Source organism: Lutjanus erythropterus, chromosome 14 (genome assembly GCF_056507025.1).
Source record: "Lutjanus erythropterus isolate fLutEry1 chromosome 14, fLutEry1.hap2, whole genome shotgun sequence".
Taxonomy (NCBI): Eukaryota; Metazoa; Chordata; class Actinopteri; order Lutjaniformes; family Lutjanidae; genus Lutjanus; species Lutjanus erythropterus.
In genome coordinates, this window is record NC_139330.1 from 3,320,097 (window position 1) to 3,340,946 (window position 20,850).

A 20,850-nucleotide genomic window follows, 5' to 3' on the forward strand; every position below is an offset into this window, starting at 1 on the left:
CTCCCAGTCTGCGCACCTGAAATCCATCCACCAATTAACCCTGCAGTATGAAGTACCTGTGCTTCACTCCAGTCCTCTGCAGATCAGCGTTTCAGCCCAGCAGCACAGTGTGCTTCAGGTCCTTGAATGTCAGATTCTAGTTTACTTTTTGTTTGTGTGTTTCGCCTGGAAATCTAAGCCTGTTCTCCTTGTGTTTCAGGAGCACAGCCCACCAACCAACATGCCTGCCTGCCCACTTCCAAGCCACGTTCTCCCCCCACCCATTACCCCCAGCCTTGCCTCAGTGCCCTGCCACAAATTCCCCTCTGCCTTCTCCTCCAGGATTTCCCCCTTGTCCATCATCATCTAACACAACATCCCAACTCTTTTGGAATTTGGGTTGAATAAAAGTGCTGCACAACCTCATAGGAATGTTATCAGACACGTTAATTTTGGTTAAACATGTTGTCCTCATTGAAACCATGATAGCAAGCAATAGAGAGCAAGATATGACAAATTCAACATTTATCATCTTCTAATTTACTCTTTACATCAACTGTACAGCAGCTACATCTGATACACTCAATGAATGCATAAACAGGACAAATATATACAGACTCCTTAAAGCGGAGAAAGTGCTATCTCCTTCCACAAATCCATCCATATGTAAGATTTCACAGCGCATCTATTAGGCTTCAAGACCAACACAGAAACAGTCCTAAAATTAGACCAATAATAACAATAATAATAATAACGTTACTCTTAATATACGCTGCTCTAAACAATGGAAGATTTCTATGCTCTAGCAGTGGAACAAGGTTTTATGGACAGTCTTTTACATTACAGGTTAGTGTCTCTATCTATTTGTAATTACAGCAAATATTGTTACAGATAGTAAAAGTTATAACAGAAATTGTACATCTGCATTTTAAATACAGCTTATTCATAATGCTACTTCATTTGATATACACATAATAGCACTGATGAGGATATATATTACATTCATATTTAACAGAACAGTCTGAATGTACTGATGTTCGGGTAGTTCCTGGGATTTTTGTGTCAAAAGCAAGTGCAAGTTCCATCAGTGAAGTGTTTTTATGGTGGAGATCCTGTCACTGGATGTATGGCCTTAATCGGGTTCTAATGAGAACTTTTTTCACATTTTTAAGACTGAATGAAGAACTTTTATCTTTCTGTAATATTTCCACAGACTTACTGACATCCAGTGCCTTGCTCAGGCAACAGTTGAGCACAAAATTAAAAATACATATTTTCCTTGTTGGCACTTTGCTTCTGGTGCTCAAAGTGCCAAAAAAAAAAGTTTGAAAAACTCAACAGTAATATCTCCTTCCAGAAATCATGACCCGGTTAGTCAAGATAATCCACAGACCTTGTTGTGAACTGTTCCATGTAGGAAATACAATTGTTCCGACTTGGTACCTGTGTCAAAAAATGGCTCAAATACTGCCAAAAATGTCGCATCAAGTGTCGGTGAGTACACAATAATGCACTGCTCCAATGTCATTTATCAGCCCCGAAATGCTACTTCACACCAAATTTTACATGGTCAGTAACTCACCATCAGGTCACTTTGCAAAGTATTATTGCAGCCAGCTCATGGTAAGCAGGATGTCTCTGGAGTATGAGGACAAATAATCGGTGCGGAACTTTGGCTTTCTTTTGTGATTGTAAACTGGATTGGACTGAACCGTTTGGGGGTTGTGGAGAAAACAAAGCTGAGTCTTTACTAGGTGGATGGAACTCCTTGAATTTAAAAAATAAAATAAAATTGCACCAGTGTTGGATCTGCACTCAGTATCAGAACTGTGAGGGGAAAAATAGTATTGGAACTATTTTCTTTTTACCCAACTACATCTGCAAACCGCATCACTGTGCTAGCTTGTTCAGCAGTGCTAATGTTACACTGTAGCCTAAGAGGACACCATTAATGTCTACATCCCGTGCAGTTATGAGCATGTGCTTCTCATCCATGAGCAGACACACGTCCTTCTGTATGGTGATACTGTTGGTGGATGCAGTTTGCCAGAAAGAAAACTGTTCCTACATGAAACTGCTCTCAGCATGGTCCGTGTATTGGTCATGATTTTTGGGAAGAGACATGGCTGTTGAGTTTTTCTTTGTTTTTGTTTTTTTTAGCACAACAACATGAGTGCCACTCACTTCTATTATATTGGAGACAAGGAAGACAAGTCTACGGCTGGTATCTCTGCAACTCACATTAAAATTATCTAGATGGATAAACAGCACTACAAGTAAGAGGAAAAATATGTATTTTTGATGTTGGGATGAACTGTCCCTTTTTAGAAAGGCAAGCCCTGATAATAAGATGTAAACAGAGACAACTGAAGGGTTTAAAAGAACACAAAGTTGGAGGTGAGGTCCCTGCAATCCTGCTGTCCTTGGAAAGCTGTGTTTGAATCCTAAAAGTTCTGTAAATGTAAGTGAAGTAAAACTTGTTTACTGGACTACGAAGAGGTACAAAAGATAAAAGCACCAAAGCTTGTGTGTATCATGACAACATGGTCCAAACCACTGCAGGCAGTCTTGCATTGCATGTTCGTTCCTGGAGCTACAACTCTCTCTCTCCTGTCGACTGCAGTCTTTGACTCCAGGTTAGCGAAATGAACCTGAAGTATGTTCACTAGGCACTTGCTGTATTGAAATTGGTCACATAGAGATCTCTCCCACTGATGCACATCCTGTCTTGATATTTCAATAAGTAAATATGCATTCATAGATTACTGAGACACAACCACATGTGAAATTACTGAAGATAAGTAGGTGGTTTGAGCCACTCTGAGCAGAAACTTCAGGCACATATTATTTTACAGTACATTAACAAGACATAAGAGGACATACTTTGTATGAAATACTAGAAAACTATAAATATTATGCACTTTAGACTCTAGACATTTGAGGGTAACGTAGGACACATCACAATAGAACTGTACTGTAAACTAAAATGAAATCCCATATTTGCCACTTGTCATTTAAAAACACCATGTGACCCAGATATACTAAGTAAAAAGTCCAAATTATAGAGGTAGAGGACTATTTTTTGCTACATGCGATGGCACAGACTTCTTGTAATATGGTAGGCAGATAATGTGATTTGATCAAAGTAAGCATCAGTCTAGAAGTAGCAGATGTGTGATTTCACTGTAGTTTACAGTAAAGTTCTGTTGTATTGTGTCCCAAATTACCTTCTAATTAGGGCTAAAAAGGAATCTAATAAAGAGCACATTCATTTCTAGTTTTTTTCTAAAAAGATACAAAATATGGCTTGTTATGTCTTATTAGTGTACTGCAAAATAAAGTGTGACAAACTTCTGCTGCAGTCCATTCAGTAGACACTTCTGCAGTGGAAACCTTCTGGGACCTTCTGTTTGGAAATAAGCAAACAAAAAGGCTTCACAGACTTACTTTTGTCACTGATTTGCACGGCACCTCGATACATTAATAACTTAAAAATGCACGTAAGAAATAGTGAAAGCTGAGACATGCTGCAGGTGAGCATGTCAGGTGTTTAAAAATGTACTTGTGCTACAACAGAAAGTGGTTTCTTAGGTTTGGACCAAACCACTGAAGAGATGAAGAAGTGCTCCAGACCAGTAATGTAAACCCCCGTCTTCATGTCTGTGGAGATGAGAGGGGGCCTGAACTGCACCATTGCGCCCAGCGAAGTCTCCTTTCTTGGGCTTAAGAGAGTTTTTCCAGAAGCAGATTAAATGCTAAATTGCTTCTTGAGTGAGTTTTTTTGGAAAGTCTTGTCAGTCTGTATCTAAAGCGGGTAGCTGTACTTGAAATGCACATGCAGCCCGTTCACAGGGTGCACTATGGGCACTGTCTGCATCTTGGGAAAGTTCTCTGTGGCCAGAGTCCATTTACAGGTCCCGATCAGCTCCACAGTCAGAGTCTTTAGGATGATCTGCGCCAGTTCTTTCCCCACACAGCTCCGTATGCCACCGCCGAACGGCACGTAGCTGAACCGAGATGACCGACTCTCCTCCCGCTCTGGGCCGAACCGGTCGGGGTCAAACAGTTCTGGGCTCTGGAAGACCGCCGCTGTCTCATGGGTGTCCCGGATGCTGTACATTACACTCCAGCCTTTGGGGATCTGGTAGCCCTGTGAAATGAGAACAGGAATTGAATAAATAAACATGAGACAACAAATAGTTTGATGCAAAACTGTTCAGGGTCTAAAACTTTTTCCGTCCCATGTACATGAACATGACTTTTCCTTTTTTTTTCTGTGACAGCACAACTTTCACAGTACTGTATTTCCCACCACCATCATTCTCAAACCCTGGTCAAGCTGTTTTTACAGTTTTTACACTGTAAAAATAAAGGCACCATAACTGTGGTTAGGTTTAGGAAACAGTTTGTGATTCGTCCTTATTACTTTGAAAGTTGTGCTGTCACAAAAAACAATGACAACTTGTGTCCATGTACAAGAATCTGTAGAAAGTCATGTTGTTGAACATCGATTTTTTTATTGGTTAAAAAGAAATGAATTTTATTACTATAGCTTTTCTCAACTTTATATATTCATTACTTCATTCTGTTAATCCAGGCTTAACCCATAACCCAAGTCATTTCTGCAGAGTTGGGATTTCCTCATTGAGGCTCTAAGAAAGATGCACTTGAATGAACAGGCATAATTACATCTTAACTATAGCGCCTTATACCCTGAGAAAGAGTTGTATAAATGCCGTTGTGTGCATTACAATATGATTCGGGGAATTCCTCTGCAATCATTTTAAGCCTCAATTGCCTTTTCACAATAAATGCATGAAATTTGGGGCACGCTGAGGGTAGGAAAGGGGTTTTCAAGAATAAAGAATGAGACCATGACAGCTAAGTTTCCCAACAAAGGACACCTGACACTGAAGATGAAAGTTTTTGGCTGTTACAGCTCAGCCATGCATGCTATACAACTATAGCATGATTTAGTTTTTTCCAGCACAAAGAGTTAATTAAAGATCTCACTAACCTGTGACGACTCTTAGCTGGAAATAAACCCTCCTCAAACTCACATGTTGTTTACTGTCAATGTTATACTCCAGGTAAGTAACAGTAGCAGAACCAGATCCCCCATGAACTGACCTGTACTCATTTATAAAATCTACTTATGATATGAAGCAAGACTTGTGCAAAAAAACACATACAAATACTTATTTATAAAACCTTATTTTGACATGGAAATGAACTGATCTCTAAGTAAAGTCTAGACTTGACATAATCAATTTTCCTCCTGGTTATGTTGGAGTTTTGCATATGCTCACAAGCCTGTGGTGAACTTCGCATTAGCTTTATAAACAATGTGATATGAATTTCTGTGTTTGGCTTTGTCGACCCACTATTTAGTCCACTGACTAAAACAATCTTCAGCTTCTACCATCACCATGATCCCGTCTTCCAGAAAGTTTGCTTTTCTCTCTTGGTCCATGGCTTCTCCTGAAGAGATTCCCTAGCCTTTCATCCAGGGGTGGGGCTGTACGTCCTGCGTCACAGGGTGTGTGCCTCATGTGCATTCTCATTGGTTTGTTTTAGGGTCATCTCATCACTTGTTGGAAAAACTAGCAAAAAGCTCAGCTCTAAGAAGTTGTTTATTAACCTAATTTTTGGCTTGAAACAAACAAACAAAGATTAAACCTACAAGATCAGACCTCACACCTGATTTTAAGTTCAAACAGCGATGATTTTCTGAATTTTGACATGTTGCATGGACAGGGTATTTGCAACTGATGTTCATTATGTGATGCAAATTTTTCCGATATACATTCTTTGGAAAGAAAAAAAAAGAAAGTTTTTCTGCACGTCACAAATCCCCTGAAATGACTCTCAAGAAAAAAAAAAAAATTTTCAAAAATCCTTTAAAAATATAGTATGTCCATCAGTCAATGCTGCTCATAGAACAACAATGCCATACTAAAGGAACCTACCACAGTATAAACATCTCATTATCGTCATCCCTATTGAATGACCTACTTACTTTCATGGAAATCAGATCATCTACTGTGGTTCAGTAATCTTCTCAAGCAGCACCATTGTACAGGGACAGTACTACAGGGACATTAGTGGGGACTACTGGTGAGGTAATTGTCTGTTTGAAAGCCTGGCAAGCTTCATCAACCACAGATTGAACATGTCGACTTTGACCAAACATCTTCAAACAAGGGCAGACAGCCATGACACACCAAACATCTGGGTTTGTGTTTGTTGGAGAATGTCTGACTGCACTTGTGCTTAAAACAACAAATGTCTTGCTGCTGCATTGCAATCGGATCCTTTACTTGTTACTGTGACTTCAAAACATGGTATTTGTAGTTCCTGTTCTCCTGTAGATTTGTGCCTGTGTAGTTTTTGGCGCCAAGTGACTCTAGAAAGAAGCTCAGACTTAAATTCCTTTTCAGCTAAAGAACATATCAAAATAAAACCCACCCAAACCAAGGGCCCACATATAAAAGCTATATTCGAGGCACAAACTTGAACTTACGTCTAATTCAAATGTCTGCAAGGCTGTCCGGTAACCTCCAGAGACTGGCGGCAGGAAGCGGAGCACCTCTTTGACCACACAGTCGACGTATTGGAGTTGACTCAGCTTGTCCAGGCTCAGATACGGTACATGAGACTGAGAGTGTGGAAAACCATCTCTGTGATTCTGACAGCCTCCGTTCAGCAGGCAGCTCGTCTCTGTGTCGGCAGCATCCTCCTCTTTCTCCACAGTGACAGCAGGTGGGCTGGAACTGCTGTGGGATTCGAAGCCGAGGCCCTCGGCCTCCAGCTCTGCTCTGGCCCTCTCCACCACCGCTGGGTGACGAAGAAGCTGCAGAACCAGCGATGTGGAGGCGCTGGCTGTGGTGGAGTGTGCAGCAAAGATCAACTCTACTGCTGTTTCCTGCAAGGAGAGATAAATGGAATGATATAATGCCACCTTCATTTAAAGGTTTAAATAAATTACCTTACATTCAGAATTACATGGCTCTTCATCAACTGTGATCAACTAGGCAGTGGTCTGACTGTCACTGCAGGTATAATTGGTCGCTTGTTTCAAGCGTTATCGCAAACAGGAAATTAGCACCTGGGAAGCTAATGGTACGAACGTAACCAAGGTAACAGCTGTTACCTTTTGTTTTGCAGTGATGTAGTCATTTTAATTGCAGCGCTCATAAATATTCCACCAAAGCAAGCTCCACCTTGACACTATTTTGCACCAACACCATCGCTGCATCCTGGGCTTAACTCCATCCAAGACATTTGTGATTGATTTAAAGAAGTGCAAACAAGGCAGGGCCTTTTTTCCCCCGATTAGCAGAATATCAATGTATAGAACCAGACTTCTGTCCAGCATTTAGCACTGTGTAGAGAAGTCTGGCTAAGTGAGACTAACTAGGCAGAAGAATATCACTGCAAAAAATACAGGAAAACTCTGCTTGTGCTGTTGCAAAACCATTCTGAGTTTTAAAGAACAATTTAAAGTTACAGTAAGGAATGCCAAAGAAAGACAGTTGATTGTTAAGTCTCTATCCCAGGTCATTAGACTTATGCTTTTGTTTAGAAGCCAAAAACCCAAAGCACTGGTATTTGACAAAATAAAGGCTGCTATGGAACTTTTGTCCAATGCCACCAAAAAGAAACTGCCTACCTGAGTTTTAATGATGCAAGAATTTCTGTCTTCTTGCAAAGTGATGATAATTTTATGGCATATTTGGTGGGCATCCTTTCATGTTTACATGGGACCAGGCTACACAATAGACCTAACACCCGTATGTGCCAGTGTGTGGCTATAACAGCATTCAAATTAATTTGGGCCTTTGGTTCAATAAAGTGACATGTTTGGTTGACTTGTGAGCAGCTGAAAAGCAACACACTTGTGTCTGTTTCTATTGATGATGCGTGTGCTGTGATGTCAACTACCACAACTTGTACCTCTTTAATAAAACAAGCAAAAATGGCTCCTACAAATAGAGTTTTAGTTTTTTAATACCTTGAGCTCCTGGACACTGAGCTCATGACCGTGCTCCTTGGAGCTGGACAGCATGTAATCAAAGGCATCGTGGTATTCTCCCTCCGCCTGCTGTCGCTCCATCTTTTCCTCAATGATTTTCTCCATGTTGGCGTGCAGGATTTCTCTGGCTTTGATCCCCTGGACAGAGAACCAAAATGGCATTATTTAGCAGTAATCATTTGTTTGATATATAAAGTAATAGACTTATATCACTTTGACTCCACTGCATGCTAAATTTAGAGCAACAGTATATTAGCAACTATATTGGGACATGTTATCCAGATAAGGAAAAAATGCATGTTACTGCAAGGTGGAAATGGGTCTTGGTCGAAATGAAATCAGATCTGGAGTTAGTTTGGCTCACATTGTGTCTCAAGAATGCCTTGAGGGAATTTCTTCAAACTTGACACAAACATTCACTCGGACTCGAGGATGAACTTTTTATTGAGATCATTGTGACTTTTGACCATCAGAATCTCTTTTCTTTTTCCATAACTCAAGATTTTATACGGTGATTATAACACAATCACACACAAATATCTAATCAGATAAAATGATGAGGTGTTGACGTTTTATATCCATCTCTCTCTATCAGTCCTCTGTCCTCTGTAAAAATAGTCTCTAAGTGAAGACAGCATGTTTCTCACTGGAATCACACATGTATAGGGAAACTTCTATTTTGCCATAAAAATACACTTAACACCTTTTATTAAATTCTGTCAAAGTCTTCACTACAAACATTACAGTATGTGAGTCTGGACAGATATGGATATAAACTTTAACGTCACTTGTTGATGGACCAAAATTTGAGAGTAACAAACCTGCTGTGTATGCAGAAGAAGTATTAGATCTTCAACTTCAACTTGAAACTTGTGAGCAAAGTTGCATTTATATTTTTGTTCAGATTACATCACTTCTCCAGATCACTCAAAAGCTGAAACTAACTTCTAACACATTCAGTCAGTTCCTTCAGAGCAGTATAGACCATGACATTGGAAGAGCATGTAGTTTGAGATGTCTGTGGAATTGACTCTCACATGTAGAAATTGACCTTGTAATGCTGGACAGGACCAACCCCTCCAGGCACCAGTCACCAGATAAAAACTGATCTAAACCTGAATAAACTGAGCAGGTTTCTTCATCTTTTCTCACCTTGCGTAGCCCACTGAGCGGAGCATCTATAGGCAGCGAGAACAGGTTGTTCATCAGCTGCTCAAAGATTTGGGCCAGGTAAACGATCCGCTCCTCCTCCAGCTGCAGACCCAGCAGGACCTGGACGGCGATACGGAATGTCAGAGACCTGGCGGCGCTGTAAACGTCAATGGCGCCCGGCTCTGAGCACCACTTGGCGATTTCAGACTTGACCACGTCCTGCAGCCGGGGCAGGTAGGACTCCAGAGCCCCCCGGCTAAACACTTTAGCCAGAATCTTGAAAGGGTGAAGGAAACAAAGAGAGAGGAGTCATAAAAAGTTATAACCTTGTACACGACTGTCAACACCTTTCAGTAAATAGTCACTAAAGAGGAGGACAGGGTGGGGTAGAGGTAAAGATGAAGGAGATAAGACATGACAGGGTGTAGAGGATATGATAGGATATTAGAGGACAGAATGTAAACACTGGAGAGGCTTGGTTATAACATTTAATAGAACCTCACTCCTATCTGTAAAGATATTTATAATAGCATTTCTTCAGGTCAAAATTGGATTCTCACTATCCAGGATGGTAACTAAAGATATCCATAATTATGTATGTATTTTAAGAGATCTACAACTTCGACTGGACTACTGAATTTAAAGAGAAACTTTGGTGTTTTTTCGACCTGAAGCCTATTGTCCCATATTTTTGTGTGGAAGCTACAATGGAATCCTTAGGGGCAACTGCGCATCACCAAAATATGTCCGCTAAAAGTGCCTTTTTTTGCCACTGACAGTGTCAGATTGTCAACAAAGTGTCTGACAACATTATGGAAATCATCCCTACTGAGATTTTGATAAAGCATTGATATCCTTGTCATTTAACCACAAACAAATTTATACAGATTTTTTGCTCTCAACAAACTCACCAGATTCCCTTTGCAGAAACTGTAATTTTCTCATCGTCATCTTCATTAAGTTTCAATAGAAACAAAATAAAGCTCACCAAAACTGTCTCACCAAGAAGAGTAATTGAAAATCTGGGTGTGACATTAGACAAAATCACTGAATGTAATGTAACTGTTAACCCTGTTTCTGGTTGAACAAAAAGAATCTTACTCTTTAACAAAAGGTCAGTCTCTGTGGGGATCCTTTCGTTAATGTTGTCACACAAAGTGGTGTGCACTTTGATGGTTTGCAGTTTCCATTAAGATTATAGCTTAGAAATGTTTCTGCCAGTTTTAGTGCAGTCCAAGAGGTCTAAGTTTGTGTGTCAGATTTGCTTCATGTCACAGTACCCATCAGCTTTAATTGCTGTTGCTATGGCGAAGAAGCCAGATGCACAGATGTCATGATTTTGGAAAAAGCACCACGCTTGTTGAATTTATCAAAAAGTATATAAATTCAGTTTGCTGAGTGCACAACAGAATTTTAAAGGGTGTGACTGGATCTGTGATTGCTGAAAAGCCTGGAAACTCATTTCTGGCAGTGTGATGAAAAAAATATGCTGTATGTCTTTATGAGGACAAATTTTCTCAAAATAATGACTAAGTACTTTGTAGCTCAAAATAATGAGAAGCTTTGACTTAGACAAAGTCTTTATTTTGAGAAACTGTGCCATTATAATTATTTAGAGGATCTTTTTCCCCACCACTTTAGCGGAAATGATGTTCTCTAGCAAAGTGGGTCATAATTAACTTGGTCTGTCATTAAAATAAATAAAGGTTAAGAAATGAAATAATGGCTCCCTGTTTCAAGAGCAGAAAGAGCCGAAAAGAAGCACTTGCAGAAACAGCAGCATCCATCAGTGGAGGTGTCTTGCTTTGGCTGATCATCTCTTACCTTCCTCTTCCTCTTGTGCAGGTCTCCAATGGAGTTGACCAGGGTGTTGGGTCCTAGGATGATGCGGGTGCTCTGGGGCCACTGGGTGCACACCAGGCTGTGCTCGCCAAGCAGGATCTTGCGGATATTTTCTGCACCCGTCACCCGGATGACGGGCTTCCCGAGCAGGTGGGTCTTAAACACGTTGCCGTGACGCTCTCTGCGCGAGATGTGGAAGTTGGAACCCTGAAGTGTGAAGGAGAAATTTGGATTTGGTTTGTTACATTTTAGGCAACAACTCAAGCTACAGTAATTCATACTTTGGATAACTGGATATTTATCCGTTAGGCTCAACATTTTAAAATGCATTGCCTGATATACGACTTCAGCTGCTCAACAGTCCGGGGTCTCTGTTGCCGTATTTTGTACTTCATAATGCACCACACATTTTCAATGGGAGACAGGTCTGGACTGCAGACAGGTCAGTCTAGTACCTGAACTCTTTTACCACGAAGACACGCTGTTGGAACACGTCCACAATGTGTCTTGACTTTGTCCCGGTGAAATAAGCAGGGACGTCTCTGAAAAGACATTGTCTGGATGTCAGCATATGTCGCTCCAAAACCTCTATGTACCTGTCAGCATTCATGGGGCCTTCACAGATGTGACAGTTACCCATGATGCCATGGGCACTAACACATTGAAGTCAGCGCTGGTAACAATCTGTATGGTCCTTTTCCTCTTGAGCCTGGAGGACACGATGTCCATGATTTGTGAAAACAATCTGAAATGTGGACTTGTCACACCACAGCACACTTTTCCACTTTGCGTCAGTCCATCTCAGATGAGCTCGGGTCCAGAGAAGTCTGCAGTGTTTCTGGATGTTGTTGATATGTCTTTGTCTTTGCATGGTAGAGTCTTAACCTGCATTTGTAGATGCAGAGACAAACTATGTTTACTGACAAGTTTTCCAAAGTGTTCCTGAGCCCATGTAGTATCCTTTATACAATGATGTGGGTTTTTAATGCAGTTTTTAATGCAGTGGTGCTTCAGGGGTCAAAGGTCACAGACATTCAGTGTTGGTTTTCACCCTTGCTCCTTACGTGCAGAGATTTCTCTGGATTCTCTGAATCTTTTAATGATAGTCTGGACTGTAGATGCCAGTTTTGTGTTGAGAAATGTTGTTCTTAAACTGTTGGACTATTTGTCCACACAATTTTGCACAAAGTGGTGAACCTCACCCCATCCATGCTTGTGATTCATTGAGCCTTTCCAGGATGCCCCTTTAATACCCAATCATGATACTGTCACCGGTTACCAACGCACCTGTTTCCCTGTGGAATTTTTTAAACTATTGTGTGTTTTTTGAGGATTCCACAACTTTTGCAGTGTTTTCTGCTCCTGTCACAGCTTTTTTAAAATGTGCTGCAGGCATGAAATTCAGAATGAGTGAATATTTACAAAAACAATGAGGTTTATCAGTTTGAACATGAAATATCTTGTCTTTGTGCTGTATTCAATTGAATACAAGTCAAAAAATATTTGCAAATCAAACTCATTCTGTATGCATAGTATCCCAACTTTTGGGGAATTGAGGTTGTACTTATTATTCCACTGTATTTATTTAACAAGTTACTTTGCCACTTCATTTATTAATACAAAATATGTGATGACAAATAATTAGAGACAAAGATTTAAAAAAAAACCTTGATTGATTCTCACTCAGGGAAAAAGCCACAAGATACCCTGCAGTATTCACAGTAATTAAAATAAGCTGTACCTCTACTAGCTGCAACGTTAATGTGACAAACACATTAATGCAACAATAATTATATTCAAGGAATATATTAAATATTATTCTGAAATGGGCTGTGCTGCATGATGAGAACTTTTACTTTTGATACTTAAAGTATATTTTGATTCAGGCTCAACAGATACTGGATTTTTGAGGCTGATGCCAAAATCAATATTAGGGAGTAAAAGAAATCTGATATCGATACACTGACTGTTATTCTTTAAGTGCATATTTTTTGCAGTGTATAATAATCGACCAATTAATCACCTGTGAAAATAATTGTTAATTGCAGTGCTTTTCTTGCACCGCTAATAATGGACGCAGGATATTTTGCAGTTTAACAATAAATTTGTCCAAAATGATATCAGGGTGCTGACTCTGTAAACTTTCACTGTTACCTTTAATAAAGTTAACCTTTCAGTAAAATGTTGAATGCAGGAGTATTTGTACACTGTGGGTTCAGTACCTCCTTCACGTGTGCTGTAACGAGGCGAAGTGAGTGCGCAGCAGATGGATGAATGGATGGTTGGAGGGACGTAGAGATGAGTGGATGAGAGAGTGCATTCCTCTCTGCTGAAGAGACAGGCAGACGGAGCGGGAGGGAGAGACAGAGGTGGAAGAATCGAACAGAAAACGTCTGTTTTTGCTCCGCAGAAGGAATTACGCACCGAGCATCAAGTCCGCACATGTCGCATTAACAGCGGAACTCTGAGCAGCCTGCACAAGAAAGAATCTGCGCCCTTCAAAGCTCCCCGCGCGTCCAGATACATCATCAATAACCTGGTTATTAACGCATCCTGCAGCCACCTCGTTTACCCGAAAAAACTGTAGCAGCGTTTGATACAAATCCAAAGGTGATGATGAGCATGAAAAGAGGTACACACGCCTGACCTATATTTGGGAACGCTTGTAAAAAATCAAAAACTACAGCAGCCCAGACCAAGAAAACTACATTTTTTAGTGTCCTTGGCCAAACGTGTCAAAGATTCTCACCTGGAAGAGCCAGTGGAAAGTCTCCCCGACCAGCGGCCAGCCCATGGAGCCGTTGGGCAGCGGCAGGCTGCTGTCTTTGTCCCGGGTCAGACTCCAGCGGAGGCTCCACAGCTGCCGGGTCAGCGCCAGCAGCAGGACCGCGGACAGGACCGAGGTGAGCGCGGTGGCCAGGGCCGACAGCACCCCGAACTGTGCCAGGGGTAACATCTCCTCCGAGCCGGTCCGCTTCCCAGCATCCACCTGTGTGTCTGTGCGTAAAGGCGCGCGTGTTCCCGTTCAAAACTCTGCGCGTCCAGTTTCTCCTCCTCCTCCTCCTCCTTCTTTGTCTCCTTCTTCTCCTTCGTGAACTCTCTCTCTCAGATAAAGATGAAGGTGTGTGACCTCAGACTGAGAGACTTTACACTCAGCTGCAACAGAAAAACAAGAAAATAGTGACTCTAAACTTGTGCTGAACTCAAATCTGGGGGCAGCCAAGACTGAGAGCCGTTATAAGCTGTTATTAGAGGATAATAATAACACTACACTGTTAAAAAAAAAAAAAAAAAAAAAAAAAGTAGCGCCTGCACTGCCTTAATTTTTATTTGATTTTGATTAAGGCTGATTTTGAAAAGACAAGTTGAGGTAATTTTATAATAATTCAAGACAAATAAACTTGTTATTAATTCAGTTATACTTGAGAAAACATGTTCACTAAGCTCTGGATGTGAAGTTGGACCAAGAACTCTTCAAAGACACCGACAAACAATACAAACAAATTTGATTTTCACTTTACATTCCTGCAGTTTTTTAATTTTTGTGAAAACAAGCATCCATGACTTATCTTAAAGTGCATTAGAGAAACACAGAAAGTTTTCATCATGTTGTCATCAAACTATAAAACAAGAGTTTTAACTTTCACACAATGCATGCTGGGAAGTCAGCTAATATGGTGATCAACCCATTCTTTAGAAACTTTGATGAAATGAGTTGATTGAACTCAGTGCAGCTCATTCATCTAACTCATCATTTCAAATTAAAAGACTTTAACTTAGAAGATCTTGTTCTGAAAATACATATATTTAGAGTTTAGGTTTAATTAATTTGGTCAAATAATGCCCATAAATGTAAGTTATTGAGAAAAGATTAGTTGATTCCTTGAAATTCTTGTATATTGTTTTTATAGTGTAATCATACACCCAGCCTCCTCATTCATTCACAAATATCCAGCAGTGATGCACTGGGTTAATGTGTGGTCCAGAGTTGCAAGGATTAACTGATTATGAAATTAATCACCAACTATTTTTGATAATTGATTAATTGGTTTGATTTTTTTTTTTTTTTTTATGTTAAAATTCTCTGATTCCAGCCTCTATAATGTGAATATTTTCTGGTTTCTCTACTCCTGTATTACAGTAACAATAACATACAACATAACTGACAGATTTAGGGCTGCATTATTTTTTATTGTCAATTAAGTAATCTGTTAATCCATTAGATTTTTGGTCATTAAAATGTAAAAATAAAATGGGGAAAATGTTGATCAGTGTTTCCCAAACTCCAAGATGCTGTGGTTTTGAGTAAAGAAACCAGAAGATATTCACATTTAAGAAGCTGAAATCAGAATTTTGACTTTTTTCTTTTAAAAAAAATTACTCGAACCGATCGATCAATTATCAAGATAGTTGGCGATTAATTCAATAATTGATTTATAATGGATTAATCCTTGCAGCTCTAGACAGATGATTGGAGAGGGAGAATAATATTTGCAGCCTTTGTGTGCACTGTTTTAAAATCACTTGTCTCGTTAGTCTCTTCAATGTTTTAATGATAACAAACAGAAGAGTTTCTCTTTAATGGTTTAAAGGTTTGTGTAAAGGGGTTTTGGCAGACAGACGCGCCTCCAGAGGAGATAAATCAGTGATCAGAGCGGATGGATGCGCCTGCACACACTCATATCTGCCTGTGGATGAAGTGGAGTGCAGGAAACATGCTCCTCTCCTCTCCTGTGAGGAAACTCCCCTTCATTCCGCTGCTCCTTCAACATGAGGAGTAGCTGTCAACTATTCCAAATAGTTTTACAGGTTTACATGCGCCGGCTTGTCTATTAGGTTGTGCGCCTTTATAGGTACAGTTCAGGGGGCTCCGCGGCAGCAGCCACCCCCCCGGGCTGCCCGAGCTTTATAGAGCAATGGTAATAAATCAGAGTTTAAAAAAGCAGAAGAAGAAAGAGATTTGAATACAGAGCGGATTAACACGTCTGCTGGTAGTAAACCACAGGTGAGATGAGAGGAAACCACCTAAAAGTTTATCAGCTCACTCATTTCTCTCACCAAGACATAAAAAGAGGAGCTTGTGTCCATAACGAGCGGACTCACCTCCAAGCAGCTCCCCGTCAGCGGTGAGAAAAATCCAGCAAAGTTCCTCTCTCGTCTCCTTCTCCTCCTCCTCCTCCGCCTCTTCCAAACCGGTGCCTATTCCTCCCGCACAGCGAGCGTGCTGCGGGGGGTTTTATAGAAGAGGCTGCTCGGCGTGATCCACCTTCAGAGGGTGACGTTGGTCTGAATATGTTAAAGAGGCTCGTTCATTCAGCGCCGAGCGGCGAGAGGAGGCAGGAAAAAAAGGAAAAAAAAAGTTTGGAGAGCAGAGCGGAGACGCAGCGCAGAGAGAGAGACTGAGCGTGTGTGTGTGTGTGTGTGTGTGTGTAGCAGGTAGCCAATCAGCTGTGAGTCGTTCAGATCAGTTTTGGCGCAGAGTTTCAGACAGAGTTCAGTGTTTCAGGTCGGAGCTTCAGTTCACCGCATTCAGACTGTCTGCAGCAGCCTGTTCAGGACTTGACGCGTAAAAGAAGAAATTACGCAGGGACATAAAAAAAAAAACACCGTAAAAATGACGCAAATTAGCAACTTTTTTATATCTTGCACGGAATCAAATTCTACACAGACAGCACTGACTCAGCAGGAGGTGGAGACCGAGCTGCACTTTTAACCGCCTGGCATCAGAGACTAATTCTGATCGCAGCCAAAAAGACTCTGAAAACACGGCATGACAAGAAACATATCTGCAGGGTGAAAAACAACCATGTGCAAACACAGCAGCGAGATCTGTGACCGGAGGAGAACCTTCACTGGAACACAACCACCATGAAACAAAAGATTACACAGTATTTGTATATTTTCAACTGGAAATTTACATTTGTTTTGTTTTTTTATTTTACATTTACCTGTACAATGTACAGTTTTTTGCTGTTTTTTTTTCTCCACTTGCTGTGGCAATGTATCCCATGCCAATAAAGTTCTTTTAATTTGACTTATTGAGATAGATAGATAGATAGATAGATAGATAGATAGATAGATAGATAGATAGATAGATAGATAGATAGATAGTATTTTCTTCTTCTTTTATTGTATTTTCTTAATTCAGATTTAAGGTATATTTTTGCTCTATTTTTGTATTTTTATTTATAGTTATTTATTATGTATTATATTAATATTATGTATTATTTATATCTTTCTTTATTCCTCTGTAACAATAAACTGAATATCTTGTGGACAGAACAGGACATTTGAGGACGTCATCTTAGGCTTTGGAAAACACTGGTTTATATTTTTCACTATTTTCTGACATTTTATGGACCAAACAACTAATCGATTAATCTAGAAAATAATCAACAATGAAAATAATCCTTAGTTGTAAGCCCTGCAGATAAATGTAGGCGATGTTTTTACTAAATTAGTCAAATAGATTAGGACAGAGGGGGCTGCAGACTTTTTCATGTCAAGGACTCTACAGTTGATGCACATTAGACCACAAGCTGCCATTTAGAGGATAGACAAGATTTCTTCAGGCAAAATCCTCCCAAACGGCCAACACTATTTCTTTTCTTGTTCCTGCTTCCAAAAAAATTTGATGAAATGTATCCTCCCTTTGCTGCGGCCCCTGCAACCTACTTAAGGACCCCTGTTCGTCCCTGGACCCCAGAAGAAGAAGAAGAAGAAGGCCTAAACCACATGACATGGATATACAAGATACAAGAGATTTATTTAACAGCAGAGTACCGCGAGATTTTCAAGTAGTTCCCTCTTTGCTTACTCTTAAAAAACAAACAAAAAAAACATTTATATACAGTAGATTGCTTGAAAAAAATAAAAATTATATATATATATATACATATTATTTTCACACTTGTAGAGGCTTTGAGGTGCTGTAACAGCCTGTATGGAATTATTATTATTATTATTATTAACGTTTTTTCATATTAAATAATTCTGTGGAGTTTTTGTTTGTTTGTCTTCTGTCACCTGACACAGCTGGCTCCGTCTGTAATACAACCAACTTCTACGAAAAATTAGAATTTTTATATAATATGACCCAAAAAAAATAAATGAATAAAATAATAATTCCATCCAGGTGCATTTCTGTCTAAAAGTCAGATTTTACTGGGGCCATATAGTCCAAAATCACAAATCATAATTTGCATCAGGGGGCTTTTCGGCCCTCTGTATTTTATATAATCAATTTAAGGAAAAACACTTTTAACTAGGAACAATAGAAGAACCCTCTTCAGCAGATCCCTCTTCCACATCGTGCACAGAACAGATCAACAACATCTAATCAATTAAAAGTTTTGATGATGAAATTTGATGTGAATGATAAAATGAATGTAAAGAAAGTGGATGTGGATCTGAGTGATGGAGACAAACTGATGCGTAATTCGGTGACTGTTTAACTCTGTTGTTGTATTTGGCTGTTTGTCCGAGTCAGCAGTTCACAAACAAAAGCGTCATTAACATACTTTGGCTTTGACACGTTCAATTTGTTGTGTGATTTATTTTCGGGTTAATTAAAGCTGGGATGTGGCCATCAGAGCTGCATTTGTTAAAAAAAAAAAAAAAAAAAAGGACCAATCAGCGCTGTGTGCGCGCACACCTCCAGCTGTTGTCGGTGTGTTTTCTCACTGAGGGTTGTTTACATTTGATCGGTGTTGATAGAAGAGTTTGTTGGGTGATTTTCTGGCTGCGGGAGGTTTCTCTTCACTAAAGCACAGAGGTGAACGAGCCCCGACCGAGCACACTGATGGAGACACGTCACACTGCTGGTTTTCACACCTTCCCTCAAAACACACCGATCCTGGGGTTTCTCCAAAACTTTTAGAGGTCTGTTCAGTTCTGTCACTCATAGATTTTATATCGGTTATTTAAAAGTAACACAGCTGGAAACACTGCAGATGTGATGAAGGTCCAACATCAACTCACTGCGTGTCAGAAAATTCATTTAAAAAATATTTTTAGATATGAAAAAAAAGACCACAAGTAATTTCTCCTCTGAAAGCAGCTCAGGTTAAACACTGACTTTCAAAATATATATTTAATAAACTGTGAAAAAAATAACAGGAATTATGTGGAATCAAATAATATTTTTCATTAACTTAACACAAATATACAAGGTTTATTTACTGAAGTTAATTAAACTGAAGATTTCTCATATTTATTTTGAGAAACACTTCAGAACCGCAGAAATGTTAGATTTTAATAGCAATATCAGTATAGATATCATGGTTCTCCAAGTATAAACAACACCAGATCCACTGGGATGGCAGCTTTCTTTTTTTTTCTTTTTTTTTTTCATTCTCCTCTTTAATATCTTGCCAGAATGTCTGCAGTACTGGACAGTTCCCCGAAAATATGAGAGTGATCCTCAGTCATCACAGTTCCTAATATCAAGTTTATTTGACTGCAGAGCTTTTGTTTTGAATCATTAAAAATTACCTCAACTTGTCTTTCCAAATTCAGTCAGCTTCAAATTTTAAGGCAGCCATATTTGCAGGAAGTTTCAGATACTTTGTTTCCCGCATTCTGGTGACTACAACAGCATTTTTATGGTGAATCATTTTAATTTTACTTTTAATTCTCAGGAAAGAATTTTGAATAAGTCATCCCTCTGGTGTGAACTGGCATAAACTAATATTCATCAGTTTCTTTCATATATTTATTATTATTATTATTATTATTATTATTATTATTATTATTATTATTATTATGCAGCAGCAGATTTTATAAAAATGTTTGCACTTTTCCTTTAAAACCTTCCTTAAGAAATGAGAATTCTTCTTTCCAGGTAGTCTGGTTTGGTGTAGCTGCATTGTTGTCTGGTTAACAGCAGACTTTTACAGTTGTTTAGGGCCTGTACGCACTGCACAGTGTCAGTTAGTAACAAGTTTTGATAATGAAAAAGGGAAAATGGTGTAAAAATTGTACAGAAATTAAAAAACTGGTCTCCTGGGAAAATTGTGAGGGTTTTCAAGCAAATAATGTATTTTTCTAGTGTAATTCAGAATAATTATAAACACAGTGAAACATAAAGTTGTATAATAACATGAATATATTTAGTTGCATTTGTTCAAAACACCAGATATTGTGCATTTTTTCTTTAACGAGACTTTATCCGATCTTTTCAGGTAGACCCATCACACAATGATTTTGTTTTATTTTTTCCCCCTTGGAAATTTTAAAACACTGTTGCTGAGATAAGAGAAAATGACTGTATACAGTCAGCTTGAAGCTGTGTAGGGGAGACTGGGGACGGTTGCAACACTTTTTGCATTTCTCTGCAGTTTCTTAAAGACTATTTGAACTAAATCAAATCTTTATATATTAAACATACATACAGCTGTCTGTGAATTATCATTTAAAGATGATTACATATGACAACATGGAAACCATTAACCTTTTAAATGAACTGGCAAAACACAGAAAGTAAAACAGAGGGGAATATACAGATGTTACAGTAATTACAATGTACAAAAATAAATATTATAATCTTATTTCAGTTGTACTGCCTCTACCCCAGTCTTTGTCTTTATTGACCACTATCTACCCCAGATATTTCCCAGCATTCCATAAGAAATGTTACAGTAACACATGTTGACACATTCTTTTATTGATTCATACTTGGTTTGTTCCCATTTTTCATCCTGTAGCTGTTACCGTCTAAACTTGTAAGAGACACAAGTCTCTTAGTGCAGGTCATTCTTCTTCTATAAGAAGAGAAATCCCTTGGATAAATACCCAGGATGCATGTGTGTGAGCGTGATAATTAAAAAGTTCCATATTATTTT

General features: G+C 39.3%; 1 protein-coding gene and 1 long non-coding RNA gene across 2 annotated transcripts; both read right to left on the bottom strand.

The window, feature by feature from the left end:
- Positions 1–503: 503 nt before the first annotated feature.
- On the bottom strand, positions 504–2,127 carry LOC146315031 (uncharacterized). Its single transcript, XR_014771841.1, has 2 exons — positions 1,834–2,127; positions 504–1,724 (listed from the first exon to the last, which is right to left on the bottom strand). It is a non-coding gene; the product is annotated as an uncharacterized LOC146315031 (long non-coding RNA).
- A 1,380-nt stretch (positions 2,128–3,507) lies between these two features.
- cyp26c1 (cytochrome P450, family 26, subfamily C, polypeptide 1) lies at positions 3,508–16,295 on the bottom strand. The gene is made up of 7 exons (XM_084735580.1): positions 16,112–16,295; positions 13,758–14,164; positions 10,991–11,215; positions 9,167–9,442; positions 7,994–8,152; positions 6,503–6,904; positions 3,508–4,129 (listed from the first exon to the last, which is right to left on the bottom strand). Exons 2-7 carry the CDS (start codon positions 13,962–13,964, stop codon positions 3,785–3,787), a joined length of 1,614 nt encoding a protein of 537 aa, XP_084591706.1. The 5' UTR covers positions 13,965–14,164; positions 16,112–16,295; the 3' UTR covers positions 3,508–3,784.
- Between the last annotated feature and the right edge of the window lie 4,555 nt (positions 16,296–20,850).

Excerpts from the sequence above, each read along its gene's own strand:
- cyp26c1 (XM_084735580.1), bottom strand. The coding sequence starts at position 13,964 with ATGTTACCCCTGGCACAGTTCGGGGTGCTGTCGGCCCTGGCCACCGCG. Across the intron at positions 11,216-13,757 it reads CTTTCCACTGGCTCTTCCAG|GGTTCCAACTTCCACATCTC; the intron begins GTGAGAATCTTT and ends TTCACACTTCAG. Across the intron at positions 9,443-10,990 it reads TGCACAAGAGGAAGAGGAAG|ATTCTGGCTAAAGTGTTTAG; the intron begins GTAAGAGATGAT and ends CACCCTTTCAAG.